Raw genomic sequence first — 22,155 nt, 5'->3', positions numbered from 1 at the left:
ATAACTTCAGCCTTCGTTTCCTCCACCTTGTGGACAGGCTTGGTAACTTCGACCTCAGCTTCCTTGTGCTCAACTTCAATCACCAATTCACTATCAACCTTCTCAAGCTCGGTGTGGACTTCTTGCTCGGAAGACTTGATGATGGTATCGATACGCTCTTTGACAGATGCACCAGTAGCCTTGCCGGATGATACAACTTCAACAGTGACGGCTTGGACTTGGGCAGAGCTCTTCAAAGCAGCCTTCTTGGCCAATTCGGTGGATGCAATAAGTTGTTCCTTGACGATGGTGGAAGCACCAGTGGTCTCAGTCTTCTTGCACGTCTCTTGCAATTGAACTTCAATATCGGCATTGGCCTTGGCAACAATAGCCTCGACTTGCTTTTGATCACCACCTTGTTCAACACATTCGGCCACATCAAACTTGAGCTTAGCCAACCAAGAGCTGATGGTCTTCTTGACATGGGTAGCAGCACCAACAGCAATGACACCACCAGCAACCACAGTACCAGCAACAACCTTTCCAATGGTGTGGTCATGCTCAGAGACCTTCTTGCCGGTATCCACTTCAACAGTGCTAGTTTCCTTGCCTATATAGAAAAACCAACATGATTAGCACATTGCCACACGATATACCATAATACAATAAACATACCAATTTCAGTGGTCTTTTCAACCTTGCCAATGGCAACAGCACCCGTCTCAGTGGTAACCTTTTCAACATCAGTCTTCTTGTCGGCTTCGACCTTGGTCTTTTCAACCACAGCACCAGTATCCTTGTGCACATGATCTTGAGAATGATGCTCCTTATGATCGTCAGCCTCCTTCTTATCGTGATGATGAATAACGGCAGCACCAGCGACACCAGCAGCAATAGCACCACCAATGCCAGCGGCAATGCCGATCTTAGAATGGTGATGTTCCTTGTCATGGTGTTCAGGCTTCTTAGCATGCTCATTGTCGCCAACAATAGCAGTAATAGTATCACCCTTCTTGACACGATCGCAATGGATGATGGTTTCTTGCTTGAAAGATGATGCAATATTCTCCAACTTGGCAACCTCCGTAGTGTCCTTAGAAGCAGCAATTTGCTTGACCTCCTTGAAACGGATTCTAGCCTTGGCACGGAGAGCTTCCAATGCTTCAATGTAATAGGTACGGCGCTCAAGCTTGGTATCACCTTCAAACTTAGCCTTGGCTTGGTCAATGATGACAGTGAGTTCTTGTTCGGAAGATTCGATATCCTCGACCTTAGCACCTTGCTTGGAGACGCGACCAATGATGCCATAGAACCAAGTGTACACAGTGGTTGTTGTTTCTATATAGTGTACGTTAATATATGATACCCAGCCTTATTACATGTGTAATGCTTACCCTCAATAAAGGTCACAGCCTGCTTGTCATTATGAATAACTTCCACATGTGTCGATTCCTTGTAGCCAACAGCCTTAGTAACGTCATCAGAGGTGACAATGACACCAGCCTTGCACTTGTCTGTCGTATCATTCACTTGTTGGACTGCAGTCTCAGAAAGCTTGGTGAGCTCTTGCTCGATGACCTTGACGTCCTCGGACTTGGTGGCAATGATCTTGAGTTGCTCCGTGTGATGACAAGTGGTGGTTTCAATCCAACCAAATGCTTGTTCAAATGATACTTCCTCAGCAGTGGTGGTAGTGGTCAAATGAGTGCAAGCTTGTTTCTTGGTATCCACATGAGTCTTGAGCTCAGCTTGTGCCTCAGCAACAATAACATCGACATCTTGCTTGACGTTTTCACCACCTTGCTTGATACGATCGGAAACACGGCGATTGAGACGAGTGAACCAATCAACAACATAGCCACGGATTTCTTCAGCGGCAACGGCAATAGTCACTGCACCAGCAGCAACAGCTGCACCTGCCTTGATGGTATCCTTGTGCTTGTGAGTCTTCTTGCGATCATCAATCTTGTACATGACTTGATCAAATTGCTCGGCAACATCCAATCGCTCGGTAGAGCCAAACGACAACTTGAGATACTTGCGTACAGATTCATCGGTGACGTTTTCAACCTCGGCATAACGCTTGAAACGCAACAAGTAAGCAAGGATGCTAGCACGGATGGTCTCGATTTGGTATTCAATGCGACGGCGCTCGACAACAGAAAGGCCAACGGATTGCTTGCGAAGTGAAAGCTTGACTTCCTCAAGCATGCCGGTAAGAGTGATTTGTGCTGATTCAGTGATGATCAATGCATTTTCCTTGGCATTAGGTTGCTGTTCCTTGTCCTCATAGCATGCAGTGATCTCACGCACAAGATGAGCATACCAGCTCGTAATGCGGATCTTGGTTTCAACCAACTCAGTGGACACGTGATCCAAAATAGCCTCCTTCTCAGCCTTTTCAACCACCACCACGGTCTTGTCATCCTCTTGTTGCTCATCATGGCTAAGGATGGCATGTTGACAATCCTCGACTTGGGTAACGAGAGCATCCTCACTTTCCTCAATAAGGCCGACGAGATGTTGTTCTTCGAATGAGGTAGTGGATACAACATGTTGAACTTGCTTATCAATGCGATCGAGCACACCAGTCACCGAGCCATGTACAGTGGTGCCAACCAATTTCCATGATTCGGATGATTGAACAGAGGTACGAGTAGTGTCGATCTCAGTCTTGAGTTGCTGGTGTTCTTGTTCAACAATCTTCTTGAGCTCTTCATCCGAGGCACCATTCTTCTTGGCTTGAATCAACTTTTTACGCAAAGACACGAGCCAATAACGCACAGTGATACTAATGGTGGTAACACCAACAAGCACTTGTTCCTTAGCATAACGAGACTCCTCCTTTTTGCTGATCACTTGAGTCGTGGTGGTATCAACCAATCCAAGCTCGGTGCGGCTTTCTTTGTCCACTGAGGATTGAATCTCGCCGTAGGTGTTATCAATAATCGATTGGATACCAAGCTCCTCAAATGAGATGGTGTCATTGTCCTTGTGCGACTTGACCTTGGTCAAAATGGTCTCGAATAATTGCAAATGCAACACGTGCTTGACATGTTCAACAACAGTGAGATCGGCTGCACCATGTTCATTGTCCAATCCACGATAAAGAACACGCTTGCATTCCTCGATAGTAGCCACCAATTCAGCCTTGTTCTTGCATTGACGGAGACGGCGAATCAAATACATACGCCAACGCAAAGTGATGGTCCAAATCTCGGCACTGATCACGACCTTCTTGAGATTCTTGGAAGATTCTTCGGTGGTGGTAGTCGTAGTGGTATTGTCAATCTCAGCATGCACCTCGTCAACTGTATCAAGCTCCATATCGACATTGGCCACTGATTGATGATGTTGTTGTCCAACGGCAGCAGCCACTTCGGTGGTAGTGGTTGAGGATCCAGTAGATGCAGCCACCTTCTTTTTGCCAAACACAGGCACAGCAAACTTCCAACGAATAGCATGTTCAGTGCTATCAGCCACAGGAGCCAAAACAAGTGCCGTTTGATTGACAAGCTTATCCGAACGGAAGCCAAGTGACAAACCAGGATATCCTTGGAGACGAATCATGCCATCCGCTGTCAAGAACCACTTGAGACTAGCCGTTGTCTTGAGATGCAATCCAATCTTGGCCCATGGAGCAATACCTCCTATATTTCCATATTAATATCCCATATAAACAACATGCACAATGAGAGAAAGTTCGATTTACCTTGAATGCTCATCACCATTTGGGTACCATAATTGTACAATAAGCCATCACGGAAAGTCCATAATTGGGTTCTGAAATTGGTGTATGAAATCTTTTCAACAGAGAGGGACGCACCAGGAGCAGCCTTGCTAGCAGCCAACACCAAATCGCTATTCTTTCCATCATCCACCTTGACAAAGAAGCAGTCGTTGGCAGGGAAAATAGCACGTTGCACAGTGAGAGTCATGGTCTTGTAGGCAGTGAGCTTCTGCTTGGCAGCGTAAGCGGATGCTGCAGTATAAAAGGCCTTGACATCATGTTCATGGTCGTTGTTGGCGAAGGTGGGTGTGTGCAATTCGAGAAGGCTGTCAGTAGCTGATTGGGCGCTCTTTTCATCTTCGGTGACATCGAGCTCAAAGTGACCAGCTGCATGGCGAACGATACGCAAGTAGTAAATGGTGGTGCGGATACGAATGGTCAATAAGCCATTGGTGGAAATATGGCAAGTCTGCTCAGCAGTGTCATTGGCATCCGAAAGAACCCATTGGCGAGCTATGAAATTTACATTAATGCATTGTTGAGGACATTGGATAAGAAATAAGAAAAGTAAAACTTACACTTTACGATATACACCAATCGTTGCATGTACTTGTAGTTGACCAAGTAGCCATCAATGTAGACCCACAAGAAGCGCTTGTAATCCACCTTGTCATTGAGGACGTAAACGCCAACTTCACCCTTTTGAGTACCAGCAGCGAGGAATGCATTGTCAGCGCCCATACGGATAAAGAAGCATTGAGAAGAGGGCCAAGCATCATGAGTGGTGATCTTGTAACGCAAAGTCTCACGTAACCAACGCATAGTGAACATCGAAGTGACAACAGCAGCTGCAGCAGTAGCTGTGGTAGTCGTAGGAGATGAAACCACCTTCTTGCCAGCTTGAACAATCTTGACACCACTCTCCTTCTTTTCAACAGGGATCAAAGATGGCACAAGGATCTCCCAACGTTGTTCAGGGCGAGCACCATTCTTCAAGTTGCCATGCGTCTTTTCTTCTTGGATGAAGACATCGATCTTGCTGTGGCTGCCACGCTTAAGTTCCTTGAGAGAAAGCACGAGGGTACGTTTGGCACGCAAATAGACAAGGCCATCAGAGCTGAATTCCCATTGTTGATCATCGGCAGAGGATCCAGAGCGAGTTGACAAATGAAGACGTTCACCAGCAGTGAGATTGTCTGATTCTGAAGCATCCAAGACAAGAGTTTGACCCTTGAGATTGATCAAGAAACCATCACGGAAGGACCACAATTGACTAGCAAAGTCGGTGGATCGTAATTGAGAGAGAACGATATTGCTTCCATCATTGACAGCACCATCAACATCAAGCACGTAGCCATGGAGATCATTCTTGATGATAAAGTAGCCAGCAGTAGGGAAACCACCATGATGCGTCTTGTATCTCACCACGCGTTCAAAACCAGTAGGGACATAGTCATCCGATGACGTGAAGGAGTCCTTGCGTGAAGAGCGAGAAGAACGCGAGCTATTGGACTTGACACTTCTTGTGCTTGAAGAAAGAGTCTCCTTGAGCTTGTTCTTGCCAATGCTGGAGGTGACATCGAGAGAAGCGACTGAATCGGTGTCTGTATCATACACAGTGGAAGCATCGTCGTCATCTTCATAGTCGGATTCGTCGTCGGATTCGTTATCAGACTCATCGCACTCATCGACGGTAATCTTTTGTTCCTCGGTCTCCTTGATTTCGGCTACTTGAGAGGCAGTGGACACGGTGCCATAGATCGGCTTGGAGAAGCCCCATCGCATCCATGCATCGGAATGGAGAACAACTTGTTGCTTGCCAGCTTGTTCGGTCTTTGATACGCGAAGCTGCTTAAGACCCACTTGTGCACCAGCGAAAGAAGCGCGTTCTTCTGAAGCAACACCGACCACCATGCGTTCATTACCACGAAGGTGGATTTCTCCATCCACACCCAAAGACCAGTATTGGGACTCTTCTTCACTCACAGCACGTACAAACAATTGAGTCTTGAGGCCATATTCCAAGAGCACTTCACGTAAAGTAGCACTATCCAAAGCCAATCCAGTTTGCACATTGATAAGATGGCCTTCTTCATAACGCCACAATTGCCACTTGTACTCCTTGAAATTCAATGCACGCACGGTGACAGGGTACTCCTTGACATCATCGCCTTCTTGCTTTTCAACAGTCAATGCAAGACGTTCAGATCCATGACGAATACGGATAAAGAGTTCTCCTGAAGGGAACACACCCCATCGACGAACAATGGTACGCTTCTCGACACGTTCATAACGTTCACGATCAGCATACTCAAGAGATGCATCACCCACATCTTCAATAATAGTGCTGCTACGGCTGATGGATGCATGTTGTTGGGATTTACCAAAGACAGGTACAGCAAATGTCCATTGTTGATAATCGGCAGACAAGGCACCACGCTTTTGGAGTTGCAAAGTAGCACCTTCCTTGGCTTCATCATTCTTGGGTGACAATGCAAGACTTGGGCGACTCAATGGATGAATATGACCATCAACAGACAAGCCCCATTGTTGGTTCTTGCGACTACGCCACATGTGCTTCTCATGATATTGAATCACATTGCAACCAGGCATCAACTTGCCACCAGCAACATCCATCACCAACTTGGTCTCAACGTTATCCAAAGAACCATCCGAAGGATCGCTGGTCCACAATTGCTTCTTGTAGTTCTTGTAATCGATCTTGGCAAGTACAAGCTTCTCGCCTTGGGATGTAGTCTTAGCTGTCACCACAAGTGACTTATCGTGCTTGGAACGAATAAAGAAGGGATCCTTAGGGAAGATACCATACTTTTGTGTCACCAACTTGTGAGTCGTGCTGCTAGCTGCTTTGTAATAAAAAAATGTATATGAATATATGGTTGAATGGCATGTTGTTATCAATGATCATCCCTTACCCTTTGAAGAAGCATTGCGCCAATTGAGAATGATCTTGTACAAGGTGATGATGACGAGAATTTCACGCTTGTGAATCTCGCTGTAACGACGTTCGTACTTGGCGTACGACAAGGTCCAGTCATAGTGATGCTTGCGGTATTTCTTGTAATCGCACAATTCCACAGAGTATCCTTCACCATGACGCACAAGGCTCAAACCAATGTAGTGGTAGCTCGATGAAACAATGGAGCCATTGGTCTTGAGGGTCCATAATTGGCGATCATCGGCGGTGTTGCCATTCATCAACTTGCTACGCAAAATAAGCTTGCTACCATGGTGCAATCGATCTAATCCCAAACACGTTAAAGCTCATGGCCAATTTCGGTCTAGCGATAAAAAAACTTACCATCAGCATGAAGCACGAGACCGGTAGCAACGTGCAACAAATAACCACCATCATACTTCCATTTGAAGTTTTCGGCATCAGCATCCTGCATACGAGTCAATGAGACAAGCGAATAGGCCTCAGCCTTGTGAGGAGCCAAAGCATAGCCATCAGCATCGGAAATGATGAATTCATCTTCAGGCCAGTAAGCGAGTTGGGAGACAGTACGCATGTTGGAAGACTTGGCGGACCATTCTTTCAAGTGAGCAATAGTCCAGCGTACAAGAATTTGCATTTGGTTTTGTGTAGACATCTCAGGCAACAACAATCCCCAGCTATGCTCCTTCTCATAGGTGCGATGATCAACCATTGACAATTCATACTTGCCATCTTGCTCAGCCGCCTGCGGTGCAAGGACAAGAGTCTGCTCCATGCTGTTAACGAGATAGCCATCAATGGTAAGCATCCATCGTTGACGACGAGGCTTGGATTCACGTTCAACAAGTTTCAAAGATGAGCCTTCAGTAACACCTAAACATGGGATGATGAGTATAGGATGAAGGTTACCTTTGGTAATACACTTACTGGAAACATCAATAGCCAAATGATTGGCGTAGCTGATCAAGGCACCATCAACATAAGTCCACAACTGTGTTTGCCAATTTTCACGGTCGAGAGCAGCAATGGCAATAGAATTGGATTCCTTGACAGCAGTAAGCACAAGAGGCTCTTCCTTGGTAGAATGCTTGACAAAGGCCTTAATAAAGAACCAGCCTGAGGGATATTGTGCGTAGCGATAGGTGATAGTCTTTTTGATGGTTTTGGTAGTGGTGGTAGTCGTAGCAACACTACGAGCGGTATCTATGATACGTATGTGTTAAAGGCAATGTATGAGGTATATCTTTAAAATTTTCTTACCTTGCTTCTTTTTGAACACTGGCAACACAAAGTTCCAACGCTGAGCCTTATTCTCCGTTGAGCTCTTGTCAGCAAGATGAATGTACGACTTGCCATCACGTTCCTTCACAGAGATAACAAGCGATGCTTGAGATTGCACATAAATGAAGCCTTCAGAGGTCAATGCCCACATTTGGTTATCGTTATGCTTCTTCTTTTGATCATAGTGGCAAATAGCTGCACCACTGGCAATGGCATCTATATACGTTTGATCTGTGAGCAACCATAAAAACCAACCACAACCTATGTAACACCATACCTCCTCGGACATCCAACACCTTGCCGGAAGCCTTGTTGATGAGGAAGCCATTCTTGTGTCTCCACAGCTGTCGCGAGTAATTGGAAGTATCAAGCTTGCCAACAATAATATCAAGATCATCGGTGGCAGTAACGATTTCACCACTTGCTTGATTCTTGACAAAGAACCAACCATCAGGGAAGGTGCCTTGTTGTTGCTCAGAAGCTTGTTCAACGGTCTTTTTCTTGTAAATGGGAAGCACAATGGTGAAACGTTGAGTGTCTTGAAGCTTGGTCTTCTTTTGGATATGGATGTGGGCACCTTCACGAGCCGTAGAAAACCAGCTCTCCTTGATACCAAGTACCCACGAATCATCTTGCTTGAGGCATACTTCATTGTTGACGGATAAGATCCATTCTTGATGCTTGTTGCCATCACGAGGTTTGGATTGGCATGCATATGCATCATCCTTAAGACCTTCAAGATCAAGTACCATGCCTGAATGCTTGTTAATAATACGGCTGGTAGCCTTATCATAGGTCCATAGTTGACTATCATAACCACCGGACTTGTGGAGCGTGTCAATCACGAGACGACCACCTGCTTGAGACATGCTAGCAGCCTCAAGGCCAATGAACAACCCTGTATGCTTCGACTTTAGGAAGAATGGTGTATCAGGGAAGGTGCCAGCAGGAAGGCTGTGGTTCTCATCTTGGCCTAGACTCGATGAAGTGGACGAGGATACAACCGAACGAGCATCTAAAAATACACAATGCATTGGTTGGTTGGTTATTGCCGCGGATAAGGGTTTTTGCTTTTGTTTCTTTTTTTCTTCTTTTACAATGACTTACCATCTTCTTTGATTTGAGAGATGCCTTTGCTAAGAGGCTTGGCACCAGCAGCAGCGGCACTGCTTCCGACAGTGCTAGAAGAGCTGCTCCGCTTGAGTTGAGCAGATGATGCTGTGGACGAGGACTTGACTACAGGTAACACAAAGTTCCAGTGTTGTGCGTTACTGCGCTTGGAAGCTGCCTGAAGATGCACATGCAACCCCTCATTGCGTGAAAAGAATGACTCCTTGATGCCGAGTACCAAAGATGGTTTTCCCTGCACACAAATATGGCCATCCTTGGAGATCTCAAATTTTTGCGAGTTTTCGGTCTTGGCTTGGATAATCTCGGCACCTGCCTTGAGACTCCCTGTATACACACAAATCATTAGCGACAACTTGTCATTTACTACGTGCTACACGAAATAGGTGTGTGCTTCGGTGATATGCCAAAATCATATGACCCCCACGTTGTGCAACATAAAGCATGTCGGTTATCCATCCGAGCTTTGCATGCAAGGCTTTAAGTGTGATCCCATGACACCCACACATACACACCCAGCTCACTCGAAACTAGATTTTCTCGCTGTGTTGCCCGCCCAAAGAAAAATAAAGAAAATCTTGTGTGATTTACACGTCAACTTTACCTTTAGCAACATCCATAACAAGGCCGCTTTCCTTGTTAACCAAAAGACCATCGCCTTCATGACGCCAAAGTTGAGAATTGGGGTCGTTGTTGCGAAGCGTAGCGATCACAACGTTAGCTCCATCAGCGTTCTTGGACGCAGTAATAACAAGGCCATTGCTATTCTTGATAAAAAACCAGCCTATGTTTTCAAATGTATGTGTGTTAAGCTAAACACACTTTTCGCAGTAATCTCTTTCATCTTACTCAAAGGAAATTGCAGCGACATGATGATAACGACAACTGCTCAATAAAGGTATATATCGAAGGGTGATATAGGATCGCTTCTTTTTCGAAAGGGTATCTGCTTTTTAGGTATAGCAAGATGAAGCTGTGCTTATGGGTAGAAAGCAAGCTGTGCAGGTGAGGAAAAAGAAAAAGAAAAGAAGCACAAGATGTAATCGTGTGATGGATAGCACAGTGGAAATAATTGTTTCGAGATGATGATCGGCTCTGTCAGGCTCTCTCAATCTTTGCTCCCCCCAATGCAATGAAGCATCAAACACCAGGGAACACACGTACACACAACACCTACTTGCATCTTTTCTTCACACATACAGTATTACGGGGGGTGATGAAGCGGTAAAAGGGAGCTTGCATTGTGACACGTATACGCGTTCAAAGGCTGTGTCACAACCATAACAAACTTGAATCTCGTCCGGTCATCAAATCATGCTAAATGTTAAATCGTCAACACCAGCCTCTTTGACGGGCGAGAACTACTATGCAGCAACTATGCTCTTTGGATTAGGTGGTACATGTACACCTCTTGTACGATCCACCCCCTTCTCGTCACACCATAAATCTTTATTTGCCCTGTTAACATGAATTCGGCCGCGCCTATGTGTGTGTTGCAGTATGTCCCATCCTTCACCCCCAAAACCCAAACTTTATTGTCATCCACGCGATGTATCTTTGATAGTGTAAAGCGCGCGAAAAAAATCGATTCCGCCGAGTAAAAGAGAGAGATGAATGATGATGATCTGTAACATTTTGGGGATCATTGGATCGAAAAATTGGTATCGTATTCAATCTCAAATGCATATTGCAACGGACGATCATGCCAAGCTTGGTACACATTTATACAACAACTCGTGAACATAACACAAAGGATTGATGTATGTGTGAGTGTGTATGACCTTCCTTTTCTTTTCATATCCCCCTCAAACACCCATCGATAATGGATCTCATTTGGGGGTTGACAAGATGGCAATGGGCGTCGTTGATGATGAAGCACCATCATCAACAGCAGCATACATCCCGAATTAAAGCATGTAAGGGATACAACTGGGGGAGGTCCCAACATCAAAGCCTAAGCTGATAACTTTTTTACAATATAAGGGAAGATATGAATAGGAATCAGGGGGGCTTGTAAGTTGGTGGTAATGGTGTGGCACCAAAAAGACACCGACGACAACATCGGGAAGCATTGCTGTTGGTGGTGGTGTTGCTGTAGTGCTGTCAAGATACTATACGAGAGGGAAGTTTAATCCGCTCAAGTGACGCATGATGTGCACACCCCCCTTTCCAAACATTGACGACCAAAATCATTTCCCGCGAACAAGTGTATGGTGTTGTTTGTTTGATACATACATGCAGTCTTCTCTTTTTATTTTCGGGTACATATTTTTATGGCAATGTTCAACTTGGTCCTTATGCAAGTTGACGGCTACAGCAGAACCAATAATGTGTATCGAGATGACTAGGTATCATGGCAACTGTCACCTGGCAACCAAATCTCATTCAACCTCCCCGTTTGATTATCGCCACCTGTTGCACGATATGCCCAGACTGTGCATCAAGATGGCCATTTTAGGGAATTAGAGACCTTCAGCACAGCAGCTTTTGCATCGAAAAAAAAATGGACCGTTTGTCTTCCGGAAGACAGCTGCCGCCGGCTGTTGTATTGTGTGTATCATTACCTTGCAACCCACAAATATGATACCCCTGCAGAGAGACACCGTGCATCGTTGCAGTTGGCATTGGTTCTAGACTAAGCCAAGCAATGATCAGCTCTTTGGAACATGTGCATGATGCCTTTTGAATGAAACCATGATACACACAACACGCAATTGTCGCATCTATCATCCGGTTTGGTAAATGTGGTCTTTCTCTTGGATGATTTCTATGTGCTCGGTTGCACTGCAGTAGTTGCAACGCTTAACGGCATTGCACAAGGAGGCGATCAATACCAGATTTAGGTTAATTGGAGCTGACACCGCTCTCTTTCAACTATACAATGAGTATTGTAATATATCTCTGACGCATGAAAAAGCGTTAGAAAACGCATTACGTTACCAGCGCTTGTGATGACGATTGTGTGTGGCGACCAAACCAACCTATCTTTGGCCATGTGACATTTTATTTCATCCAAGAAGCGCGCCATTTTCTAATGTACACACGCCCACTGCATTATGCCTACCATGGTAAAGCTCACACACCATACACTAGTAAATCGATCCCTTTAACTTTTTTGTCATCATCCATTTCCATCTAATGCATACACTAAATCCATTTTCTTGCAAGAAGAGCTATCACAAAACCAATTTGAATTGGGTTTGGCCATTCGACAAGGACACGAGGAGCGCCTTTCTACTCTTGTAATAGCAGCAGTGCCCGTACAACAAGCGAACGTGCTACCATTGTATTACGTTGTGCATATCCCAACATCTCGGTTAAAGAATAAGAAAAGTAAAAAAGGTGAACGGGGATCGATGTGGGCCGGTTGAAAGGAAAATTCGTTATGGATCATGATTGCTCACAAAATAAATGACTTACATACAACTTGTTGCTGTGTAGCGCGATACTAAGGTTGTTGGCATTATTAAGGTCGGGGTGTATGTGGGTGTTGTAGTAGTGGTGGTGGATGCCATAATGGATGACAGCCACAAATGCAAACACTTTGCTTCCACCATCATGCGATGTGCTGCTACTTTCAGTAGTACACGCCTCATTTTTCTCACATCATGCGTATCGGGGAAGCGAAAGCATAAATGTTCCTTGTACTGCGGAAAAAGTTAAATGCAGTGGCACAAGCAAATTGCGCGCGCGGTATGTATTGTGTCAATCCTTTGTTATGTTTGGTAATTCATTCATGCGAAATGCTGATGGTGGTGTAGCTCCATGTACGAGCATGTGTGCGTGTGTGCGATTAAAAAACTACGTTTACGCCATGTTTGCTTGGTGCAGTAGTCGAAACAATCAGTGATACCATCTCATTATTAACCTTGATGATAATGAAAAAATGGTCGCGTGGTATTTTGGTATGCCTTCTTTATCGATCATGGTTCTTTCTTTCTTCTATGGAACAATGAATCCACTTCTTCAAGCCCCATTGTCATCATCGGGATACATGAAACCTGTGTACCTGCATACATAGATCAACAAGCAAATATCATCTGTGGTGGCGATGTTGTTGTATAGTACAATAATAATAATGTTGGCCCTTAGCCTTGCCATGTGATGATCGTCCTGCAGGCAATTAATGGTTTCATATCTCTCATTTGCAATTGAAAAGAGGTATGCATGAGCAAGGGGTCTGAAATTTGATGCAGAGCATGCCAACTTGTATATGCACACGCACATTCATCATCCATCTAACTTTTTCAATAGCAACGCTGTGCGTGCGTGCATACAGTTGCAAGCATCGGTTGAAAAGACCAAGAAGGGAAAAAGCTGGTTGATGGGCGTAAAGGGATGTGCACATGATCCCGCGTGTCTGTAACAGCGCAGGTGGTGCTAGTGGTGGCTGATTGATGGTTTCAGACGATAAAGCATGATCATTTCTTGATGGCTTTAACCATGACAGCTGCAATGCAATATCATGGAGATGAGGAAAAGCATGAACCTTATAGCTTCGATTCATCTTTGAGAATCATTATTTCATTCACGTAGTCTTCTATGCTTCGTAATTCTACCATGGTGTATGTTGTATGATTCATCTTCTTACTCAAAAAGTAGGATCTTACAGTAAGCAAGTTAAAAAATGATCGTAGCTTCTATGTGTCATTGTGTTCTCCTGGCGAACATAGGCAGAAAATTTAATGATAGCAATAATGGACATGAAATTGATGGATGCAATGAATGCTTTTTGTGATCAGCGATCATTATAAACGCAATCGATGTGGATGAATGTGAATGAACAACATGAGAGAATACATGAATTTCGTTACAAGACAACCATTTTACATACAATAGGATTAATCAAGATGAATAGCTACGTTGTTCGATGATAAAGTACGGTAGTATTGTGCTTTATGGTGCTTGTAGTAATGGTGGGAAGAAGACTAAAGATCTCATTTGCAGAAGCTCGACATCTTGGGAAGTAGAGGTTAAAGATTCAACGATACTACAATCCATCCAATGTGAATGATGAAGAAGATACAAGGAGGGTGTAAAATAGATGATAGTGGGTTTATTGAATGTGGCAATCAGGATGTCAATTCATTGTAAAGGTGGGAAGATGTGTGTGGGATAAAGAAAAAGAAGGCTGGCATGAATCATCTCCAATGGCCAAGCCCACACTACAATGTTCTCAACGCACGCACCAATGGTAATGCTTCCTGAGATGCATTTTCAAAGGGAGTCACCGGTAATACAACAGCAAGAAAAATACTGTGGGCTCCTGATTTCATTGTTATTGTTGTTTTGCTATAGCAAAGACTATGTCGTCGTACTCATCATACTATTCGTCCCGCGATCACCACCACGGATCTGGTTACTCATCTGGCGGTGGACGAAGCAGCAGCAGAGGCTATGATGGCTATTCAAGCAGAAGCTCTCGTGAGCATCGTGAGGCATCTCCTAGAAGGTCCTCCAGCCGGTAAGTCGTTGTGTGTGTGCCAAGTAGTCAATCTATACCTTGACTTACACAAGTTGTGTCTTTTAGCTACGATCATCGTTCCTCAAGCCGTGACGACCGTGCCAATCGCAGCAGTGATAGACATCATGACCGAGGAGGCCATTCGTCATACAGCTCATATCGATCATCTCATGACTCGTACCATCGTAGTGGTGGTAGTGGTGGAGGCAATAGCGGCAGCGGTGGATACAGTAGCTATGGCAGCGGTGGCAATGCTAGTGGATACGGTGGCAACAACAGCAGCAGCTATGGTGGCGGTGGTGGATACGGCGGCAGCAGCGGTGGTGGATATGGCAGCTATGGTGGTGGATACGGCGGCGGCAGCAGCTTCGGCGGTGGCGGTGATCGTATGAGTCAACTTGGCAGTGGTCTCAGGGATATCCAATGGGATCAAGTATCTCTTCCCAAGTTTGAAAAGAACTTTTACAGTGAACATCCCAATGTTGCCGCTCGTAGCGATGCCGACGTGGCCAAAATGCGTGGTGATGCCAACATGACAGTAATCGGCCATGATGTCCCCAAGCCATTGAAGACTTTTGACGAAGCCAATTTCCCATCTTACGTCATGAAGGAGTTACAGCAACTTGGATTTTCAGCACCTACCCCTATTCAATGCCAGGGTTGGCCTATGGCTCTTAGTGGTCGTGATGTTGTTGGTGTTGCTGAAACTGGCTCAGGCAAAACACTTGCATACACTCTTCCTGGTATCGTTCATATCAATGCTCAACCTCTTCTTGAACCTGGTGATGGCCCTATCGTCCTTGTACTCGCACCCACTCGTGAATTGGCTGTGCAAATTCAACAAGAATGCACAAAGTTTGGTCGTAGCTCTCGCATCAAGAATACTTGTTTGTATGGTGGTACTTCCCGTGGTCCTCAAATCAGAGATCTTGCTCGTGGTGTAGAGATTTGCATTGCTACGCCAGGTCGTTTGATTGATATGTTGGAAGCTGGCAAGACAAACTTGCGTCGTGTCACCTATCTCGTTCTCGATGAAGCTGATCGCATGTTGGATATGGGTTTCGAGCCTCAAATTCGCAAGATTGTCAACCAAATTCGCCCTGATCGTCAAACCCTCATGTGGAGTGCTACATGGCCAAAGAGTGTTCAACGTCTCGCTGAATCATATCTCAAGGATTACATCCAAGTCAACATTGGTTCTCTCTCACTCAGCGCATCCAAAAACGTCACACAAACGGTTGAAGTGTGTACAGAGCCTGAAAAGCGTACCAAGTATGTATTTATTCAATCACATTTGATATGAAATCCTAACGTAGTATCTTGTATAGGCTCATCCATCATCTTGAACGCATCATGGAGGAACCAGAAACCGAACGCAAGACTTTGATTTTCACGAGCACAAAACGCACAGCTGATGACATTACACGATTCCTGCGCCAAGATGGTTTCCCAGCATTGGCTATCCATGGTGACAAGCAACAAAATGAACGTGATTGGGTTTTGGGTCAATTCCGTTCCGGTGGTCATCCTATTATGGTTGCTACAGATGTGGCATCACGTGGTATCGGTAAGTTCATTTCTATATGATGAGGAAAAGTGCAACTATCCCTAGGGGTCCCGTATCCCATATGCATGCCGGTCAGCAGCAGCAGTAGCAGCGGCACAAAAAAGGATATTTGGTTTGTCAGGAAGAGAGAGAGGGAGGGAAATGACCTGTTTTCGCTGCATATGCACATACACACACACACACAAACACACACATATCCAACAACTGGTGCGTGGGATCATCGAGTTATCTTCCATCACTTTCCACAAGCTTTGATTCGTCCTTCAAAAGACAATTGCTTTTTGGATCGTTTTCTTTGGGCATGCCATCTTGTCAGCTAACCCCTTTCATGGTACGCTCAAAGAGAGAGAGAGGATCGAGATCATTTCATCGCGCATGCTTCGTGTTTCTGCAGCGGCTATTGGTTTTATTTTCTTTTCGAGTTGTTTTCTCTGCGTTGTCTCTTTCGCTTTGGTGTACGTACGCAAAAGACAGCTCTTATTCTTTCTACCATGATACATATTCCTTTCGTGATCTGCGTGCATTGGGGACTCTGATTTTCTTTGGAAAATGTACGGGAAAGGGGCCTTTCTTTTTTAACATTGTCGTTGAGAAAGGGCTTGGATTGACTTTAATTTTATTTATAGATGTCAAGGATGTCAAATTTGTCATCAACTATGACTTCCCTACCAACATTGAGGATTATGTCCATCGTGTCGGTCGTACTGGTCGTGGTGGTGCAAAGGGCCAAGCATTTACTTTCTTCACTACTGATAATGCACGACAAGCACGTGATCTCGTTGGTATTCTTCGTGAGACAAACCAAGTCATTGACCCTCGATTGGAAATGATGTCAACATCGTCTCATGGTGGAGGCCGTGGTGGAGGTCGTCGTGGTGGTTTCCGTGGTCGTGGTGGCGGAGGCTATGGTGGCTATGGTGGTCGTCAAGGTGGAGGCTATGGCGGCGGTGGCTATGGTGGCGGCTATGGTGGTGGTGCTGCTGGTAGATGGTAAAAGAAAAAGAACACCATACGACATCCATACTCTCTATACGCCCGTCTCCTCCTCATGTAGCTAGCTCATATCTTGCTTTCTTCCCTTTCGTTTACACTTCATGGCACTTTGCATTAGATCAATAGCGTAACAAAACAATCCTCTCTCACACATTACGTTCTAAACTTTAGCTTTTATCATTCTTTTTCCTTGCTCGATAAAAAATCCAACATAAACACTATTTTGACTTTGTTGTTGCCATTCCACTGATGTTTACTGCCATATCTAAAATGTAGCCGTATAGGCTTGTAGCGTAATACCCGCATTGTCAGTATCCAAGAAACTGCGTATCTCGCCATTCTCGCAACCCACAAGTTTTCAAAACAACAGCATCCCGTTAATTACAGCGGCGACTCGAGACAATGGGGTTTCTTTACCGATTTTCCAATTTGATAATAGTACATTGCCCTGCCACTAGTTAGGGATAATGTCGATTCCCATCAAAGAGACGAAAGCGTTTCTCCTTGTCATTGCCTTCATGTGTGTCGTGATCATACCCGGGATCGATACATTGTGCAGTGTAGGATACATTTCAACTTCCAATACAAAAAGAAAATGACAACTCGTACAACAAAGAAAATTTTTCCGCTGCTGAATTGAATGCATCAATGTCAAGTTTTTTATTGCTTATGCGATCAAATGTTCATTATGCTAGATCATGTCATGGATGAGAATGCATCATATGATATAAATGTGTGTGTGTGTGTATGTTGTAATGCAATAAGGAGGATGATTAATGTCGTGTATGCAAAGCGAAAAAATGAAGAAAGCATGTTGTTGGTGTTGTGCTGTTGATCCATGTGTATGTGCATGTGTGTATAAACGTTTTTGTGTGCATGTGCGTTGCCTTGAAAGAAAAAGCAAATGGCGGGTATATCTGTATATAGGATGGTCAACAGGATTTTGTAGATGGCGTGGTCCACCCATTGGCTTCGGCCACATAACGAGCTTGGGAATCGTAGGCAGTCATTTTCTGTGTCAGAGAACGTAACACGGATCCAATGCTGGAAGGCGTACCTATATCGTACATGATAAGCAAATCAATTCTTATTCATTCTTTCAATTGCCACACTTACCGGCTATGAATACAAAATGGATAACGGTCGTTTCGCCATGGGAGTGTTCTCCTGGTGGCTGAAAGCGACATACGAATGCAAGCCGCTCTTCTTGCTGTGATCGCCGAAAGGGTACCATACCTGTAAGCCAATGAGAATGGGCACGTTGTCAGTGAGTGAGTGTGTTGCAAAAATAAACCTTCTTTGTTTTATCGCCCATACTTTGTTGTTCCTCCTCCTTACATGCAATCATGGACCCAGACCAGATACCATTTTGCGCCCTATCAAGACGGCCATCAAAGTACTGTAAAAAAAAGGGGAGTACATACAATAATACGTCAGCAATGACATTATCCAATGATGATGGAATCTGGCGGAAGGAAAACTTACATCATGCAGTGTTTGTTGAAGCTTTCCTGCAGCTTCCCATTCACGTCGTGCCTGGCATTCTAGCCTGTAGATCTAAATAAAGACAACAACAACAACAACATGATGGATAAGTAAGTACCCGCAATAGTGCATCGGCATCCATTGATTGATGTATACCTTGTATGTGGTATGCTTGAGACAATGATAGTACCAATGTTCGCACCAAAGCCATACGTCTAATAGCCATTGGCACATCTTTGTTGTGTATGGCGATAAAAGAGATTGAACATCTTGATTCGTTGTCATGGCTGATCGATCAAAAGATGAAGATGATGTTGATGTTGAAGGCTGTTCCTGTTTTTGTGATGATGGTAGATGCTGTTGTTGCTGAGTAGTTGCTGAGGATAGGAGCGATACAGGGGTTGAAGATGATGATGATGCGACATCGGATCGATAGATGGGTGCAAAAGTAGATGCCCAAGCAGGCACAGTGGTGGATCGAATATGTTCATCAATCGAGATGTTAGAGATGCGTTGTGGTAAGCGTCCCTTCCGAGGAACCATTGACATGATCCATTGATGCTGTAAGGAGGAGACCGAAGATTGCTGTGGTTTGCTGCCGCCGATAGCAATATCGCCTACATGGTGTTCCTTTTTGGTAGTGCTGCATAAAAAACGGTGCATGAGTAACCTACATCCATCACACATACACACTAAAAGACAGCGACAACGACAACAAACGTACCATGTTTGCATATTTGGATCACAAGACGAGCATATTTGTAACGTAGATCCCTCGGTATCCAAGATGGATGATGCAGCACTATTGATCTTGGTGGTATCCTGGGTAGGTGTTGGTGGTAACTCATGCGTCTTCCTTATGGCTGAGAAGGAGCTGAAACGATCGTCTGATGAGACTGAAGTGCCTTTGGATAAACAACGACTAATGAGTATCTCCTCAATATCGTCTTGCGATGTCAAAGAAGCTGCCATGGAGCGTTTGAATGGAGGTGGATCTTCAGCTGTCGGCGTAGGAGGTGTCACAGGTGCCATGCTTGCTTTTTCTTCGCGTGAGCATTCTGCCATGACACGCTGCGTCCGTTGTTGTAGCAACTGGTATGTCAACTTTTGAACATTGTCCCTGGAGATGGTAGAGGAATACGTGCATCAGCAATAGAGAGGTATGGAAGAAGAAGGAAGAAAGAACGTGTTAAATTTACCCGTGACCCATGAGTGCAGCAATGATTTTTTCCTGGCCCATATCACGCCAAAGGACTTTGAGCGTTTCCCATATACGACCATCCAAGGCATGAGTGCTGGTGATTACAGGAGCATCCAATGATGGTAAATCCCAATCATAGTTCATCAAATGCTGATGCTGATGCTTGCTATTGTTTAGCCATGGATGTTGTAATACTTGTTGCATCTATATCGTTTGACGTCAGTCTTGTTTCATAGGATAGGATAGAGAGAGAGAGAGACTAGGATATAATTGGATATGAATAAACGCACCGTGATACGTTTCGATGGATCGTGTGTGAGCATACTACGCACAAGATGTTTGGCATGGGGCGATAGATATTCAGGTAATTTGCGTCTACGTCCTGATCTAATCTTTGCTAGCAATCTTGGAACGTGATCATCATCAAATGGAAAATGACCAGTCAACAGGACGTAGAGCAGGACCCCACATGACCATACATCGGTTGCCGGTCCGTAGTAAGGCTTTCCCTAACAAGGCAGGTTTGCCAACTGAACCAAACATACAAACAAAAGAGCAGCAGCACTTACAACTACAATTTCCGGGCTCGCATAATGAGGTGATCTGAATAGGTTGTTGTTAGCATGCAAATCAATAAAAGGTAATATTTCTCCCACCTACCCGCAGCTTGTAGCAAGCAAATCATTTGGGGATGGTTGCATGGTTGCCATGCCAAAATCAGCAATCTTGATACGCGTATGGGTCTTGTCGAGCAAAATGTTTTCGGGTTTGAGATCCCTGTGGCTAGTGAATTCATGGAAAGTTCCCCACATAACACATGGTAAGTAACACAATCATCATGGATCACCCACCGATCCATTGGGATGGGGTAGTGCAAAAAAGAAATATGTACCAAATGTGATGTGCGTGACACCATGCCAAGGCTGTTACCACCTGACTAAAAAGTGCTTTGGTCTCGTCTTCAGGTAATCTACCACGCCCTGCAAGAGCATGATACAACTCGCCACCATCGGCATATTCGGTAATGAAATAAACGTATGTCGAATCTTGTAATACTTGTTTGAGTTGGATGAGATGTGGATGATGGATCAGTTGAAGGATGGCTAATTCTCGCTCTACCGATTGTGCAATGGTGACGGAAGAAAGAAGATGACGACGTGGGATCATTTTGATGGCTACATGTTCACCCGTGGTTTTGTGTATCCCAAGTTTAACATGACCTATGATGATGATGTTGTTGTAAGAAAATCAAATCGGGTGGTATGGTGATGGGTGGTATAGATGTAGGGAGAAAGAGGAGGTCGTATGTATATAGGTGTGCAGGGTGTATATATCCTTAAGGTGCTTTGTTGTGCTTACCCGAGGAGCCACGTCCAATGGTTTTGACAAGCACATAATCTCCCACTTGTTTAAGCGGCTGTTGTTGTTGTTGATGTATTGGATCGCGGTTGTGTGATAAACGTGTGGTCGTACTACTGCTGAAACCACGAGTCAGGTACGACATCCATGGAGGCATTTTAAATAAGCAATCAAGGATGCGCGTTGTTGGGTGAAAGGAAGAGAGAAAGAGAAATGTGTATGCCCCTCTGGCTGCTCAAGTGGAGTAAGCGTATGCTGCACGAATATGGAAATGTATGAAAAAGAAAGAGAGAAAGCGAAAAAAAAGAGAGAGAAAGGAAAGAAAAAGGGATCCAACCAGCGTTTAATTGTCCAAAAGGGACAGTAGAAAGGGGATAGATTGGGAATCGCAGGAGGTGATGTGCGTATTTGTGGGCTGAAGGTGCAGGAGTAGAAAGAGAAAGGCGACTGACCACACGCACACCCACGTACATACGCAGCTACAAAAGCATTAGCGTCTGTGTTGAGTGGGATGCTCCATTGTTGTGTCAATGGTATTCATGTGTCACATGGAAGAAAATCACCCATCTCTCATTCTGCTTGAATGGTGCCCGTTATATGTTATTTGACCATGTGCATCAAGTGTTTGGCTGCGCGCTCAAAAGTAGGTGCATACACGGTGTTGAGTTGAGTATGCTTTCTCCAAAAACCTTGTTTCGTTGTGTGTGTGGTGATTCTGCAGGGTTGATACAGCCTCCCATCATTCACCCGATCCATCATCATATCATCAACGTGATCACGTCTGCAGACGAAATGTTCCCCGCACCATACAGTGGTTTCTCCCTTACGGCTTCTCCTTATGTCATATGCATCACACCCATTCACCTATGTACGTATGTACACCCACTCATTTACACTTGGATTCAACCACCCCAACTACTACTAGCATGCACAGCTGCAGTATGCAGTTTGCCATTCCATTTCAAGCAAAAAAGGATATTGCATATACAGGATTTATTTGTCATTGCTC

The 22,155-nt window shown here is 44.7% G+C and overlaps 3 protein-coding genes across 3 annotated transcripts; 1 reads left to right on the top strand and 2 right to left on the bottom strand.

Moving 5' to 3' along the window:
• Window positions 1–9,948, bottom strand: O0I10_006862 (uncharacterized protein; the record flags this gene model as incomplete). The annotated part of the gene is made up of 13 exons (XM_058486887.1): window positions 1–589; window positions 655–1,317; window positions 1,374–3,629; window positions 3,692–4,222; window positions 4,288–6,573; window positions 6,646–6,972; window positions 7,032–7,541; window positions 7,596–7,871; window positions 7,929–8,165; window positions 8,227–8,964; window positions 9,057–9,404; window positions 9,682–9,861; window positions 9,927–9,948. Coding segments are annotated over 13 exons (8,963 nt in total), but the record flags the coding sequence as incomplete, so codon positions are not given.
• Window positions 9,949–14,383: 4,435 nt separating this feature from the next.
• Window positions 14,384–17,102, top strand: O0I10_006861 (uncharacterized protein; the record flags this gene model as incomplete). Its single annotated transcript, XM_058486886.1, has 4 exons — window positions 14,384–14,541; window positions 14,608–15,813; window positions 15,870–16,108; window positions 16,735–17,102. The coding sequence occupies 4 exons, from the start codon at window positions 14,384–14,386 to the stop codon at window positions 17,100–17,102; spliced, it is 1,971 nt and encodes a 656-aa protein (XP_058342472.1).
• A 931-nt stretch (window positions 17,103–18,033) lies between these two features.
• Window positions 18,034–21,303, bottom strand: O0I10_006860 (uncharacterized protein; the record flags this gene model as incomplete). Its single annotated transcript, XM_058486885.1, has 12 exons — window positions 18,034–18,158; window positions 18,218–18,337; window positions 18,419–18,500; window positions 18,587–18,658; window positions 18,743–19,229; window positions 19,311–19,706; window positions 19,786–19,991; window positions 20,078–20,296; window positions 20,357–20,390; window positions 20,448–20,570; window positions 20,680–21,007; window positions 21,147–21,303. 12 exons carry the CDS (start codon window positions 21,301–21,303, stop codon window positions 18,034–18,036), a joined length of 2,349 nt encoding a protein of 782 aa, XP_058342471.1.
• Between the last annotated feature and the right edge of the window lie 852 nt (window positions 21,304–22,155).

This window comes from Lichtheimia ornata (assembly GCF_029851405.1).
Source record: "Lichtheimia ornata isolate CBS 291.66 chromosome Unknown scaffold00031, whole genome shotgun sequence".
NCBI lineage: Eukaryota > Fungi > Mucoromycota > Mucoromycetes > Mucorales > Lichtheimiaceae > Lichtheimia > Lichtheimia ornata.
This window is presented reverse-complemented; position numbering and strand designations above follow the sequence as displayed.